Here is an 11,928-nt window from a genome sequence, read left to right as displayed (position 1 = left end):
AAGCGGGAAGAAACGGCGGGAAAAGGCCCTCCTCTCGCCGATGGAGCGTCCCCACGCCCCTTTTCGCTTGTGCCGGCGCCCCCAGGCGCCCCCAGCGCGCCGAGTTCGGCTCGGGTGCGCCGGCTATTATTTCGGCCCAAACCGGCGCTAAACGAGATCGTGGGGGCGCGATTGGGCCGATTTTCGCCCGCCGGCGCTAAAAAATCGCCTCGGGGCCTGTCATCTCCAGCAATTGGCCCCCTCAGGAGGCATAAAAATCGCCGTCTGGGGGCGAGCCGGCGGCAGAATCGGCGCTGGGGGCGGTTGGGCATCCAGCCGTCGCCCCCATGTCGCCCCGAGGCGCCGATATCGGGCCATTCGTGGCCGCTTTTCGGCCCAGATAAATAGAAAAATGTCCCGATATCGGTGAGAAACGGCCCATATTCGGCATGGTTCGGCGTTGAATTCTCAACATAAATAAATTTTTTATCACATAGTTCATCACAGAAAAATAAAATAATTCAACAAAATAGTGCAACAACAAATAGTTCAATACAAATTATATAGTTCAATAAATTAAAACTCATATTTCATCACACGTCGAGCCCGGCGTCGCCCTTGATCCTCGATAGGTGCTCCATCAGATCCTGCTGCAGTTGAGGATGCACCTGTGGGTCTCGGATCTCCTGACGCATACTGAGGTAGGCAGTCCAGGTTGCCGGTAGCTGGTGATCAACTTCGGCTAGAGGACCCTGCATGTAGTATGGTTCAGTGTCAAACACTGGCTCTTCCTGCTCGCTCTTGATGATCATGTTGTGCAAGATGACACAGCAAGTCATGATCTCCCACATTTGATATTTCGACCCAGCCTGAGCAGGGTACCAGACAACAGCAAATCGAGATTGGAGCACACCAAATGCCCGCTCGACATCCTTCCTGCAAGCCTCCTGCACCTTGGCAAAGTGGGACTTCTTGCCTCCTGGCACAGCATTTGAGATAGTCTTCAAAAATGTAGACGATCTCGGATAGATGTCATCAGCTAGGTAGCACCCCTTGTTGTAGTGCCGCCCATTGACCTCGAAGTTCACCGGAGGAGAATGACCTTCAACAAGCTTGGCAAAGACAGGAGAGCACTGCAGCATGTTGATGTCATTGTGAGTTCCTAGCATATCAAAGGAGTGCCAAATCTAGAGGTCATGTGTGGCTACCGCCTCAAGTATCACACTACAACCGTCTTTGGCGCCTTTGTACATCCCCTGCCAAGCGAATGGACAGTTCTTCCATTTCCAATGCATGCAGTCGATACTTCCAAGCATCCCAGGAAATCCTCTTGTTGCATTCTGTGCTAGGATCCGAGCAGTGTCTTCCGCATTGGGTGTTCGCAAGTATTGCGGTCCAAACACTGCCACCACTGCCCGACAGAACTTGTAGAAACACTCAATGGTGGTGGACCCGGACATGCGCCCATAGTCGTCAAGTGAATCACTGGGAGCTCCGTATGCAAGCATCCTCATCGTTGTCGTGCACTTTTGGATTGAGGTGAATCCAAGTTTTCCGGTCCAATCCTTCTTGCACTTGAAGTAGCTGTCGAAGTCCCGGATGGAGTTCACAATCCTGAGGAAAAGCTTTCGGCTCATCCGATAACGGCGCCAAAATGTTTTGTCGCCGTGCAGTGGAGCATCGGCGAAGTAGTCGGAGTAGAGCATGCAGTAGCCTTCGAGACGATGGCGGTTCTTTGCTTTCATCCGCCCCGACGCCGAGCCACCTCGCCGCGGCTTTTAATTGCTCAGCGGCGAGGACCATGAGATGTTTCTCTTCCTGGACGTCAGCCTCGGCTTCCTTCTCCAGCAGCACAGCGAGTGCTTCCTCATCGTTCGAGTCCATTGCCGAGGCAGGCAAATCGCCAAACATCTTATGGACGTGGTGGGCGCGCACCTGCCGCTAAATTGCCCCTCTGCGGCCGGAACGCCGGAAAAATCGCCTAGCCGATGGTGGAGAGGCTGCCTCGGCGAAACCTCTGTTCTTTTTTCAGCGGGGAATGGGCTATCTAGCGGTGGTGGGCGGTGGACGACGCCGGGATCAGCCGGTTGGCAGCCGAGCATGTGGGGGGGGGAGGCGAATCCAGAAGATAGACTTGACTTTTCACCTGACGATGTGGGTCAGACATGCTTTTCCCTTGCGCCGAAGCCCCCGAGCCCCCCCCATGCGCTGGGTTCGGCATGCGATCGCCGTGCCCAAAAACGGGCCGAGCCGAAGGATTTCGACGTTCTGAGGACGCGATCCCGTCTGCCATGGAGATTCGCCGGCGAACAAGCAGAGCGGCGACGCGTCCTCGGACTCATTCCGGCGGATGCAGCGGTTCTGTGGTTCCTCAGGGACTTCGTTGTATTTTTCTATCTTAAAGGGGTACTACTTGTATCTGACTGGGTTTAACAATAGATCTGAGAGCCTGTTTCGCAAAAAATATGCGGTCGTGTTTAATTGCCACCCTATCAGCAGTTGGGTTGGAGGTTAATGGATTGCAATAAATCTTGACAGCACACTATCTTTGCCGCGCCACAGAACATATTCAACACGTGAGCACCAAGATTATGTGCCCACTGACTTTCTGTAGGGCATCTCGTTCTTACATGGGAGACAATGGCCTGAATTACTGAGGGGTAAAAAGTATCAAGAGGTCATAGAACAAATCAGATTGGCGTTGATCAGCAAGCGTGATCAATCAACCGAATATATCCATAAAAATGTACAAAAAATGCTACTCTAAACTGAAAGACCGTCTGGGTTGTGCGCCTCGATGTCAACATGTCTGATTCCCGGCACAATCTTCTGTATCTCTGACTCCAGCCGATCCACTTCATATCCCAGAGCATCCACCACACCCTCACCTGTACAGGCAGCAGTAACGCATGGCTTATCAGAACATGATAACAGGCATAAAAATTGCGACTAGAGCAACATAGTGCATACCATACTCGGCCATAACCCTTCGTAGCTCCGCATCATCCTTACTCAACGAGGCCTCCCGGAACTGTAAAAATGAATCGATAAAAGGTTATAGAGAAATGATATCGATGATCTATTGAGATTGGTGACCAAGAGAGGATGTTTGAAAAAGGAATAGCCAATATTAGCCATCGCAGTGCAAAGATGCAACTCGTACTTCAAACCAACTTGGATGAAACTTTAGCTATAAATCCTCCTTTCATCTATACCCTACCTTACTTTTTATGGAGGATTATTGAGATGCTTACATGCTGAGAGTACAATTATACATCAAACGGGAGTTTGCACTTGAAATTTTCCCATCTTACAACGTGAACATGTTTTTTGAACTGCTCGAATACAATCATCTCAGAAAGGAATGCATCTAGTGCAACCCCTCCTCTCGTCCAAATGTGTGAATCAGAGATATAAAGATGGGCAGTGCAAAGATGCAGCTCATGCTGCGATACCAAGCAATTTGGATGAAAGTTTTCACTATAAAATTATAAATCCTTTTTTCATCTACACCTTGTATTTTTGGGAGGATTATTGAGACCTATTATGCAAAGTGCACAAAATTGACATTGAATTGAGGGCTTCCAATTGATATTTCCACAGCTTACAACAAGGACATGCAGTTAATTCAATTTTTTATCACGCCTAGCTAGCATGAGTGAAATATTAATTACACAACTCTCAATAAAGGTAGATGTTAAGTTAAAGTCGGTGTCTTAACAATCCACTAAACATCAATCACTGACTGACTGCTGACACTCTAGCCAAAGCTTGACTATACTAGAGAGAAGAGCAATAGAAAGACTACCTAGAATTTCGACAAAGAAATTGAGTGATTGCTTCAGTTTAAGATAATAGGCACATAAATTAGCAATTATTCACTAACCTGGCAACAGAGCAATACCAATATACTCATAAAAGAGAGCAAAATAACTACGTTACGTTAAAGTAGAAAAGACACCTGTTTTGCCCATACTCCACGTCCAGTCCTTTCAAGATAATTTTGCACCAAGACTACTCCATTGAAATCTGTGGGATGATTACGTCAATAAATTGTTAAGACAAGATCAGAAATGTAAGAGGAATTTCAACACGCAAGTATAGATGAGCCCAACATGTTAGCAAATATGGATGGGAAGAGTCAACAAATTAGCAAATTGTAAGGGCTACCCCTTGAAATATCCTTGGTATGCATACATGTTTTGCATACCATAATGCTTGTTTTTTATTTCGTGATAACGGATGAATACACATGCAGTAGTTTGGCACCCTCTTAGTATTCACTGGCACTCCACCCACTGCCTCTCCCTGCACCCATAACTCTATACAGCACTCTTCCTCTCATACGAACCCCAAGGGAAAATCTTTTGCAGGCAAGTCATCGTCTCGTGGGGATTTCAGACATTAATTCCCTCAGGTAACATAACAGTAAATTATGAGTTAGTGCCAACTGCAAAGTCATACGAACCCCAAGGGGAAAATCCTTTGCAGGCAAGTCATCGTCCCGTGGGGATGTCGGACATTAATTCCCTCAGGTAACATAACAGTAAATTATGAGTTGGTGCCAACTGCAAATTTATGGAGTTAGCTCACTAAAGTGTATTCCTTCTTAATGGTCATACAATAGCCATACAGAAAGATGCTTGTAAAGCAATAGGTTCAAGATTAAAAAGTTAATAGATGATAGGGCCATCCATTGCAGATAAATAATATCAACTCGGTCATTTACAGCAAATTCAATTCATCAAATAGAAACAACCACGGCTAACTAAAAAGAGTGCTCTGTAACTATTAACTTCCAGAAAGAAACGTCAAATACTAAAAGGAACGATGTGCCAATTCAACAAATAGAAACAACAAGATTAACAAAAAAGAAGTGCTCCATAGTTATTAATTCAAAAAAGAGGCATGCTAGACTAAAAACTATGAACTAAAAGTGTCAATAAATTAGAATAATTGTAAGCTGGAATATGGCACATGATTAGAGTTATACCAATTTCTGCTTTGAATCTAAAGAACCCTGGCCCAATCACCTCACTTTTGCAATCATAAAGAGAATCTACAACCTGCAAGATGTAATAACATCAGCTTCATAACAAAGCTTCTGAGCATTGTACTATGAAATAAAGTCATCCGGAAGTTACCGGATCAGATTTCAGAAATTCAAGAACTCGCTGCATGTCATGATCATCAATGGCCCTACCAATTAAAGCATGCCTGTTCCTCTGGATGAGAAAAATCGCAACCTACAGAGATAGCACAAATGTTGAATCTTGCTTTGAAACAAGGCATGGGCAGGAATGAACAAACAGATGCAAATCCTGAACAAACCATCAGAGCAAAGATAACCCAGATGAAAACATATAGTGGTCATTTTAAGTATGGCCGATGGATTTTGCAGAAACCATTTGTGTGAGAATTATGGGTATACTTGAAGCCCTTATTCAGTTCCAATAGCATTTAGTGAAAACATTAATTGGTTGAAGCCTGTCGACAGTCATTGTAATAGTCTATTTATAGTTCTGCATAAAAAAAAGGAAATTGTGGTTTTTAAAGCTTACAAGTTTATTTTCAAGTGAAACTGATTGTAGTTATCCTAGTTTTATCCCATACTAACCAAACTAGGTTTTATAATGTTAGGCTAACAAACATGTTAATCTGGCATAACTTTCTCATGGGTTATTCACAGGTACTCACTCCGTTCACGATGTTCTAACTTTCTTCTGAATCAGATGTATATAGACGCATTTTAGTGTGTTTGTTCACTTATTTCATTCCGTATGTAGTCCATATTGAAATACATAGTGTGTTTGTTCACTTAATAGTGAACGGAGGGAGTAATAAATAGGAAGTGTTGCCTCACAGTACCAATTCTCCTTAGTTTACCTAACACTAGAGCATGGATAGCATACACAGCTTCACTATGAAACCAAATGCAGGATGTGTGAGGCAAGTTATACAAAAAAAACTGAATAAACCAGCAATCAAATAAAAGTTTAATAGAACATACTTCAGACTTAACGCAATTAACAAAAAGATATACATCAAGAAACATAACACCGCTATAGCAGACTAGCGGTGGCAGTTATGAAACTTTTGGCCTTAGAGCTTCACAAATCAAACAAATGCAGTCTATGCAGCGTGCCACTTCAACAGATAGCGCATATTGCTTGTATGAGTGTTATAACAGCCAAGATACTGTTCTATCTGGCACACAGATGAACATAGCATCATTTGACACTTTCTGGCAATAGATTGAAGCTAACAGATCATAAAAACAATAAAGAGATGAGAAAATTCTACAATCTGATAACATACCACGATGAGTCCACGCCAGAACAAAGATAATTTCGATACAACAACAACAACAAAGCCTTTAGTCCCAAACAAGTTGGGGTAGGGTAGAGCTGAAACCAATAAGATCTCGCAACCAACTCATGGTTCTAATAAAGATAATTTCAATAAGGACATATAATTGGGTAGAGAGTTCAAATGGCAGAATGTGTGGCTTTGCTTCAATGCGAAAACATGACGATATTCATTTCAATTTGTTTCAGATTCTCATGAAAATGTGTACAGAAAATATGGCAAAATTGTCAGTAGGGCAGCATAATTCAAGTACAGAGCACAAATACATTTGTATTGACTCTACTCCCTCCGTCCGGTGAAAAATGTACATCTAGAAATTTTAGGACAAATTATGAAGTGAAGTAAAAAATGCATTGGGAAGATGCAAGCCACCATCTCTCTCCTCTTTAATTACCCAACCCCCAATGAGCTAAGTGCATGTAGAAATTAAGAAGATTATGTATAGAATGCTATTGGTCTTGATTACCGTGTGATGAGAGAAAATAGTTTAAAGTGCATTGGGAAGGTAGAAGTACACTCTTTGGTGGACAAATTTTAAACCCAAACGTACACTTTTCACCGGACGGAGGGAGTACGTTTGTACAAACAGAGCAAATATAAGCTGACAGAAGCAAAACAGAAAAACATGAAACGGAAAAATTAGCATACCATTCCAAGTAAGTTACCAACAATGATGGAACCAATTGGATCATAGATGGGGTTTCCTGTCATTTGAACAGCCACCAAAGATGCTGCTGCAATAGCAAGACCTGTAACAGCAGCACCATCCTGTCGGACAATTATTGGGATATGAGAAGGAATCAAGGGAGTTAAGAAGGAATAAATGGTAACTGGTAAGTAAAGAAGAAATATGATTAAGACAGCAAATGCGGGCAACTAAATTAATCACAAAAAAAGGGCACAGATGCAAGTTCAGGATTTCAGTTGCAGGAAGTGATTGGACTAGAAGAGAGAGGTACTAAGGTAGTTTCGAACACATTACTCACTTCAGTCATAACAGCAACTGAAGTTGGATCATGACCACGCCAGATGTAGTCTCTGATACTCATTCCTTCTGCTGCTGCACCTTTCTTAACAGCCTTTATAGCAACAAGAAGTGAAGCACCTAGAGAGACAACAGCATCTGTCAACTAAAACCATACTAAATAACTAAAGCAAATAAAGAGAACAGGTTTTCGTGAATAACACCTTCAATTAGGATCGACCCACCAATCACTAATGCAGCATAGTGAATGTTCTCGGGAGGCTGTGTAATATAAGTATAAGATATGAAAACTGTACTTGGGATAAGATTTGATGATAAAATGGAATGTACATGCAAAATTCTCTACTGAACCAAATGATACACTCGCATCATACTTGAGAACTCCACAAGTTCTGAACTCCATTCACAATAGTAGCACCTGAACCCAAGCAAAATATTCCAACTGCGGATATCAAAGACCATACAAATCTTTCTTTTGAATAACCATAGCTGCAAAAGAGATTAAGCTAGGGTAAGCAATCATTAAGTCAAGACACAGGGCACCACATCAATTTATGTCATATATAGACAGTCTTATCACTGGTTCTCTAGAGACTATTATTTATTATACAGTGATTAATACCAGGGTTCTTCCTTATCACTAATATTCCAGTAAAAAAAGGAGATCTTTGTTGACAAAGCATGCATTGAAAATCAAAGAGTTATACATACGGGTGTAGAGCATCTGGAGCACGTCTTGAACTTCTCAGACCATATGCAAGAAGAGCCTGAATTTTGATAGGCAGTTAGTCTCTGGGTATGATACTTCACTCCAGGTCAAGAAATAGACAAGAAAAAAAGAAACACAAACTTAAGTTGCAAAGGGTAAAGTTACCTGGTTAGCAAAGTCTGCCACCGAATGTACTAGCTCAGCTAGCATAACATGACTAGATGTTGAAAACCACACACCAAACTTCAGCGTGAAGACAAGGAAATTACACCAAAGTGCCGTGTTAACCGCTCGATGGCTGAGATCAAACCAACAGGAGTTGCATGAAACGAAGTGTATATCAATACAGAACCTTGAGAAATAATTCAAGCATGCAATAATAAATTAATGGTCACTATTTTGCAAATAATTGCTAACGCAAATATTAAATAACTCATATGATAATACACAAAACTGAATACCCTTAATGACAGTGCAATGAGTATTTCATAGAGAAAGACCATCATAATTCATACTTCATCATAAATGAAAAAAATATTCAGAGTGGATCTTCTTCCTCGGTTTGGATGGAGGAATAGCTTCCATCTGTCCTCTAAAATGGAAAAGGTACCTACTCTCAAGCATAGATAGCATCATCACTCCCATCACAATCATTACTCTTCCATCATTGTAAATGGAATAACATTTCTGTCCAGTAACAATATAGAGGCAATAGCACTTCTGTCCCATCATAGCACACAAGTATATTCCAAGAGCAATTAAAATGGTTCCTTAAGAAAAGCATGGCCGAAACACACAAATCCATCAATTGATTGATTAATAGCAGTGTGCCAATCACGCAGTTTTTAGAACAAAAAGGATCATTCGAATTACCTGTGCTCATCGTCGAAGTGTGTCTGCTTCTTGGTCTTGGCGACACGCAAAGAATAACCTGCGGCCCAACAGGAACAGCAACAATACCAAACGTAAGATGCCTCATAAACCCCAGAATGAGGACACGGACAGGAAAAGGGAAGGGGGCACTGATCTTACTGCGGGAGATGGTGAGCAGGACAGGGGGCGCGTCCGCGACGGTGCTTCGTGGCGGTGACGCTGCCGGGGGTAACGTCCGCCACCCGCGGAGGCCAAGGAGGCCGGGGGCACCGGATGCGGAGCCGAGGAGCGGGCGGGGCGAGAATGGCGGAGGCGGGGGCGTTGGGTGTCGATCCTCGCGGTCGTCGTCGCGGCGGAGGAGGTGGTGGAGTGGAAAGGGCGAGGGGACGAGGGGGCGGGACGAGGATGAGAGGAGGCGGAGGCGGAGGGCGGCGGCGGCGGCGAGAGGGCGGCGCATTTAGGGATGCCGGCCCCGCCGGTGGTGCTGTTCCTGCTGCCGCGGGCGTGGCGCAGCTTCCATTCGAGGGAAAGCGATAGAAGAACGGAAAGGAAGGAGAGCTAGGTGGGTTTGGGGGATTCTGGGTGCACCGTGGGCTGGACTGGGCTCGGCGTTGGGACCCGAAAAGGTGAAAGACGAGCTTGCAAGTTAGGGTTCGGTTGTCTCAAAAGATAAAGTTAGGGTTCGGTGTCCTGTAAAACTAGGCTTTTCCTCGAATAAAAATGTGAAAGTAAGCTTTTCCTGTAAAATCGTGTTAAAAAAATCTTTTTTTAATAGTTTGAATTGCTTACCACATCTATCACGTGGTAAAAAAAAGACTTATATTGTAAAAGCACCAAGCAAACCAAACATACCATCGTACGCTTGAATTCATCATGTTTACTCACAAACATATCTATTTTTTCTCTAGAAAACCAAGGCATAACATCGTACGCATGGACTCACCATGCTTACTGAGTGATAGAGTTATGATACTTGCTTTAGAAAAGGCTAGCACATATGACGTGTGTTGTAACAAGAGAACAAGATTATCACATGACATAACGTAAATAAGCCTACAGTCATGTTGTCACTTATCGTTGTTTCCTCCCTCGTCGGTGGGCCGCATGTTCACCTGATCACAACATGTTGAAACATGGTCAATCCTAAGGTGTTGTGGCCGGTCATCGCGCGACACACCTGTCATTGAACCACGCCAGCACAGAAGGATGGGCGGCATCGAAGGACAAATCCGTTTGAGTAGCATATCATTCACTACGCTACTGCATGCGTGTGATGTTCGCTAGAGGGGAATGTCCTTTGTGGCTAAGCATTTTGATGTATGTTTTAAACTGATGCTTAGAGACTGGCCCGTTTGTCAATCTCTAGGATCATCATCCAACAATTAATGGTGTCGAAAGTGAAGGTGCCACTGTCAGAGGGGAGAAGTTTCAAGGGAGCGACACCTACGCAAACACTAGGTAACATCGACGTGTCCATCGCCGGAACTAGAGTGCTCATCTTGCCCTACTTTTGTGACACTACCAGTTGCTCGATGGTGTCGACATGGCCACAATATCTCAGATAAAGTGTGCTTGAATTATGCATGAACCAGAAAGATGAAACATACTTATAAAGTTTATATTATAAAATGGAGATAGCAAAGGGGATATTTTCTCGTGAATTAAAAAAATGCTTCTCACGGATTAAGGAGCAGATTACTATCTAGATTGTGTCCACAGACAAATAGATGGAGCATTTTCTTATTCATTGCTCTAGCGATCAAGGCATCCAACTTTTATGTCAATGAAAAACAGCAACAACTAGATACGAACATGATGGCCTTTGTGATCCAATTTGAATAGTGAAGGTTCTATGCCTTCCTCAAGGAGTGACCCTAAGTTATCGAACCCACAAGAGGATGTGCACTACGACAAAGTCTCTAACAAGTCTTTTTTAATGAATTAAATTCCTGTTTTCCAACCGGACATTTAACAACCTCAGGGGTGTAAAAATGGTATTAAAAACATGCATGAGTATGAGGTCTTACTCTCACAACCTTAAACTTGCGTTGAGGATCTTAATGATATTAATTTGTGTTCTGGAAGACAACAACTATGATGTATTTGCGACGCGAGAATGTGGGGGATGTGTCTGAAATACATCTTGACTGGTAAGCGACCTACACTAAGAGTCAATTGTCCAATCGCGGACCCTTGCCATCTCGCAGGGTTACCTCGGTTATTAAGGATAAATATTCGGACAAATATAGTGGGCATTTAATGACCACACCTCATTCGTCCCCAAGAAATTGCTTTCCGCTACCGTAGTAACCCCTTATCTCAATGTTGTTCGGGATAGCGTTCCGTGTCCTTCTTGCTCCTTACCTCCTCCTGGATCGACCTACGGGGTCTTCGGTACCTGCAGTGACTTAGATTGAGAAGAAGACAAGAGACAACCTCATTGCAATCAGACACGTTAAACATTCAAAGTCATTCCAACAATCCCTTCCAAAAATACATCGGGTTGCAAGGCCTTGCCTTAACCCATTACCTTACAGAATTAATCACACATGGCTATCGGATCATAAGATGAACTCATTGAAAAAGACATAAAAATGAATGATTGATTTATAGCATGTCTTACAATAGTTGTCGGATGCAATACACGACTACAAGTATGACTAACTTGGAGATAATATGTTGCGGTGATGATGGTGGCGGCAGCTATGGAGATGAGATGGGAAATGACAAAGGCCAGGGTTGGAAGATGGTTCTGGTGATCTCTCGCGTTAAAGAAAGGATTCATTTAGTCATTTCTATGTTTAGGCCATTTTCCTGCGAAAACACATTAAAGAAATGATTTCGCGATCTCTCGCATTCATTAGTCATTATTAGCAATATCAAAGTGATTTTCTCAGAAATTTCGGGATTATCCAGTTCAAATAACGGTGTGTTGAGCGCAAAAATATGACTCATCAACCTTCAGTTTCAGCAGGGTTGCACCTCACTTGTAGCCTTAGAAACTCCTTCATGT

The 11,928-nt window shown here is 43.2% G+C and overlaps 1 protein-coding gene across 1 annotated transcript; it reads right to left on the bottom strand.

Moving 5' to 3' along the window:
• Positions 1 to 2,545: 2,545 nt before the first annotated feature.
• LOC125537580 (metal tolerance protein C4) lies at positions 2,546 to 9,519 on the bottom strand. Its single transcript, XM_048700895.1, has 13 exons — positions 9,075 to 9,519; positions 8,916 to 8,973; positions 8,208 to 8,340; positions 8,045 to 8,100; positions 7,708 to 7,822; positions 7,537 to 7,594; positions 7,335 to 7,453; positions 6,997 to 7,116; positions 5,124 to 5,225; positions 4,973 to 5,045; positions 3,941 to 4,008; positions 2,950 to 3,010; positions 2,546 to 2,867 (listed from the first exon to the last, which is right to left on the bottom strand). Exons 1-13 carry the CDS (start codon positions 9,370 to 9,372, stop codon positions 2,743 to 2,745), a joined length of 1,386 nt encoding a protein of 461 aa, XP_048556852.1. The 5' UTR covers positions 9,373 to 9,519; the 3' UTR covers positions 2,546 to 2,742.
• Between the last annotated feature and the right edge of the window lie 2,409 nt (positions 9,520 to 11,928).

This window comes from Triticum urartu, chromosome 2 (assembly GCF_003073215.2).
Source record: "Triticum urartu cultivar G1812 chromosome 2, Tu2.1, whole genome shotgun sequence".
Taxonomy (NCBI): Eukaryota; Viridiplantae; Streptophyta; class Magnoliopsida; order Poales; family Poaceae; genus Triticum; species Triticum urartu.
Note: the sequence above shows the minus strand (reverse complement) of the source record. Positions and strands in the feature narration are given on the sequence as shown.

What these genes read in the sequence shown, in the direction of transcription:
- LOC125537580 (XM_048700895.1), bottom strand. Translation starts at nt 9,372, where the DNA reads ATGCGCCGCCCTCTCGCCGCCGCCGCCGCCCTCCGCCTCCGCCTCCTC. An exon ending in AGAACTTGTGGAGTTCTCAA is followed by an intron (nt 7,595 to 7,707) that starts GTATGATGCGAG and finishes TATATTACACAG; the next exon opens with CCTCCCGAGAACATTCACTA. An exon ending in AATTTCTGAAATCTGATCCG is followed by an intron (nt 5,046 to 5,123) that starts GTAACTTCCGGA and finishes TACATCTTGCAG; the next exon opens with GTTGTAGATTCTCTTTATGA.